This window comes from Merops nubicus, unplaced genomic scaffold, assembly GCF_000691845.1.
Source record: "Merops nubicus isolate BGI_N331 unplaced genomic scaffold, ASM69184v1 scaffold27392, whole genome shotgun sequence".
NCBI classification, from domain to species: Eukaryota; Metazoa; Chordata; class Aves; order Coraciiformes; family Meropidae; genus Merops; species Merops nubicus.
This window is the reverse complement of record NW_008596079.1, coordinates 396-3,645: the sequence shown is the minus strand read 5'-3', so window position 1 is coordinate 3,645 and position 3,250 is coordinate 396. Positions and strand designations below refer to the sequence as shown.

The following is a 3,250-nucleotide window of genomic DNA, read 5'->3' as shown; positions in this document are numbered from 1 at the left end:
CTGCTCATGGCAGAGGGGTTGGAACTGGGGGATCCTTGTGGTCCCTTCCAACCCTGACAGATTCTGATCTGTTTTGGCAGAGGACTTTGGAGCGCTGGTGGCTCGGTGGTTGGACTTGATGATCTTGGAGGTCCCTTCCAACATAAATGATTCTATGATTCTAAGATTTTCCCAGGGCCAGGCTGGTGAGCACACAGCTGGCTGCACACCTTCCACAGCAGCTTCTCCCCTCTCCAGAGGGGCAGCAAGGGGAGGAGCTCTGCTGGGGAAAGCAGGACAGAATACGTAGCTTTTCAATTCCGTCCTGTAGAGTTCTGTTCCACAAAACAAGGGGGGGAAATAAACAACCCTCTCCTCCTACACACTTCTGCTGGGAAGTGGGGAATTTGACTTGCCGAGGTTTTGACAGAAAAATGCTATTTCAGTCAAAAAAGAGTTTTGTCAAAAACTATCCGCCGGCGAAACGGTTTGAGCTGCGTCTCCCTGAATCTAGAGGCCTTTGCTCAGCCCAGCCCAGCCCAGCCCAGCCCAGCCCAGCACTCACCCTGGTCAGGCGATGACACACTTGCAGTTCATGCAGCCGGGGCCGCTCTCGTCGGGGGGGTTCAGCTTGCGCAGCTTGTGCTGGCGGATCTCCCGCACCAGGGTGTAGAAGGCATCCTCCACGCCCTGCAGGCACAGCCCCCTTCAAGCAGCCTCCAGAGGGGCAGTGGAGGAGATGGGGAGGAAAGGGCCCTGCCCCCCAGCACTGCCTCCCAGCAGAGCATACTGGGGGGCTAAAGGCACAAAACCGAGCTGGGAAGACCAACGGGGAGCTCAGTGTGGGCCCCGAATGGAGAGTGAGGTTCAGGGAGCAACCATGAGGCCAAGGAGCTCTTGGGTCCTTGAGATGAATCAGCTTGCAGCAGACTCAGTGAGGTCCTCTGCCCACGAGGAAAGCCCCCACTGAAGGCAGCAGCTGCCCCATCACCACCTCTGTGCTCCGGGAGCCCCGTGTGGAGCTCCCAGCACTGGCACATGCTGCCTGCAGGTCTGCCAAAGCAGCCCATGGGTGAGGCTGGCCAAGTCCCTGAGCTCAGCTGACTTGCAGTGACAACAGGGGTTATTCCAGAGCCCTGGAGCAAGCCCTGAGAAGGCATCTTCCCATGCCAGAGCACGAATGATGCACTTCCCCAGACTGGAGGCACAAGCCCAGGCCGTGGAAGGACCATCCTGACAGAGCATTTAGCCTTGAGGAATCCACTAAGCCCAGCCCTTGCCCCCCCCTCCCTGCAAGGTGCTCTCTGCCCCTTCCTGCCTCTCCAGGACAGCACTGGCAGAGAGAGGAAAGAGAGGAGGTGGTGCCTGGCCCCTGCCCCACCTGTCTGGTTTTGGCCGAGGTCTCTATGTAGGGGATCCCGTAGCTGCGGGCCCGGGCCCGCGCCCGCCCTCCTCCGCCTGCCGCGTCTCCACCGTCCGCGCCGGCAGGTCACACTTATTCCCCACCAGCACCATGGGAACATCATCTGAGTCCTTCACCCTCTTGATCTGCTCTCTGCAAGAGTAAAAGAAGAAAAGGCATCAGGGGGCAGCTCCAGGGCACTCCCCACCAGCTTCTCCCTCAAGAGTTAGCCACGAGGCTTCGCTGCTGGCAGTGCCTCCTGTTGGGCTGCCAGGAGAGCACCAGTGGCCACGGCAGGTGAGCAGACAGCAGGAGAGCTGGGGCACTCTGGAAATGAAAGCAGACACACTTCTGCTCTTCAAATCCCTCCGTTCACAAAGCACAACTTGAAATGGTGACCAGCTGTATTAAGACATGAGCTTAGGATAGTTTAAGCTAAATGAAAACGAGTTCTCGAGCCGTTACCTGTGTTACTGCCAACATTTCAGATGAACCCTCTGAAAGTGGATTTAAAACAAATAAATAAATCAATCACCTGCAACCAGGATTTGCTGAGCTGCTAAGGAGCTCTTGGCAGCCGTAACCTTTCCTGCAGGTGCTCAGCCAGTCCCTGCTTCCTCTCAGTTTAGTTCAGGTCACTCAAAGTTGAGAAACCAACTGGGAAGTAAAAAAAGGCTGCAATGCTCCCTCCTCCCCTCCAGCCTCAGATACAAAACGAGGTGGGTGAGGATGAGATCTCCACTTCTGAAAATCTTGAAGGCCATTATGACCACAAACAATCCATTCAGATCCCTCCTGATAGATAATAACTTCCTTTGCTTAATAAATCGATTAACTTCAGATGCAAAACCAGCTTTTTTTCCCCCCCTCTTGTTCACGCATCCAGAACATTTAACATGGTTTTATTTAACTAATAAAAAGCATTCTTTAAAATGCTGATTTCTGTTTTGTAACCGAGTTCAAATTTCCATCCCAAAGCAGCTGGACGTGTATCACACACACACAAAAAATCAATCCTCTTTTTTTAATGTAGCAGAACATAAAAATGAAGTCTGACTCTATGCATGATGTGCCATAAAGCCACTTAAATGTTCCCTGTCACATCCTGCCCAGGGAACTCAAGTACTATATTTAGTGTGGGGCTCCACTTAGCTGAAAGGAGATCCCCCCATGGGCACTGGGCAGGGGCTCCCGGGGGACCTTCCTCTGAGAGCCCAGACAAAGCTGGTGATCCACACCCTGATCAAACCCAGGGCTTGAAATGGAGCCATCCTGCAGAGACTCACTGCCAGCAGCCCCAGCACAGGGCTGAGAGCTGCTCAGGAACATCCCCCCTCTGTCCTCTGGGGCAGCCAGAAGCAGCCAGAGGGGTCCAGCTGTGGAGCTGGGGACACGGGGACACCTCGGCAGCTGGGAGCAGCACCTCCAGCTGGGCAGCAAGGAACATTCCTGTGCTTGGGGCTACAGGATTATCTGGGACCCGGGTTAGGAAGAGGGACTGGGGTACAGGGCCCTTTGGGGGGCAGTGGACAGAGCAGGGACAGGCAGAGGCATCTCCTGCATCCTCTGCAAGTGCCTTCTGATTCCAGTAGAATCATCAAATCATTATGGCTGGAAAACACCTCCAAGATCATCAAGTCCAACCATCAACCCAACACTACCAGGACCACCAAACTATGTCCCCAAGTGCCACAGCCACATGTTCTTTGGACCCTTCCAGGGCTGGGGACTCCAGCACCTCCCTGGGCAGCCTGGGCCAATGTCTCACCACTCTGCCAGGAGAGAAATTCTTCCTCATGTCCAATCCAAACCTCCCCAAATGGGCAAATTAAGCCCATTGCCTCTTGTCCTATCACTAGTAACCTGGGA

At 54.6% G+C, this 3,250-nt stretch overlaps 1 protein-coding gene across 1 annotated transcript in view; it reads right to left on the bottom strand.

Annotated features, from left to right (window-relative positions):
- Positions 1–1,534, bottom strand: part of LOC103769106 (GTPase HRas-like) — a gene marked incomplete at its 5' end in the record, with an annotated part of 3,810 nt that extends 2,276 nt beyond the window's left edge. The window contains 3 exon segments of the mRNA XM_008936281.1: positions 545–669; positions 1,361–1,426; positions 1,429–1,534. Of these exon segments, the coding sequence (XP_008934529.1) occupies positions 550–669; positions 1,361–1,426; positions 1,429–1,534 (292 nt within the window).
- Between the last annotated feature and the right edge of the window lie 1,716 nt (positions 1,535–3,250).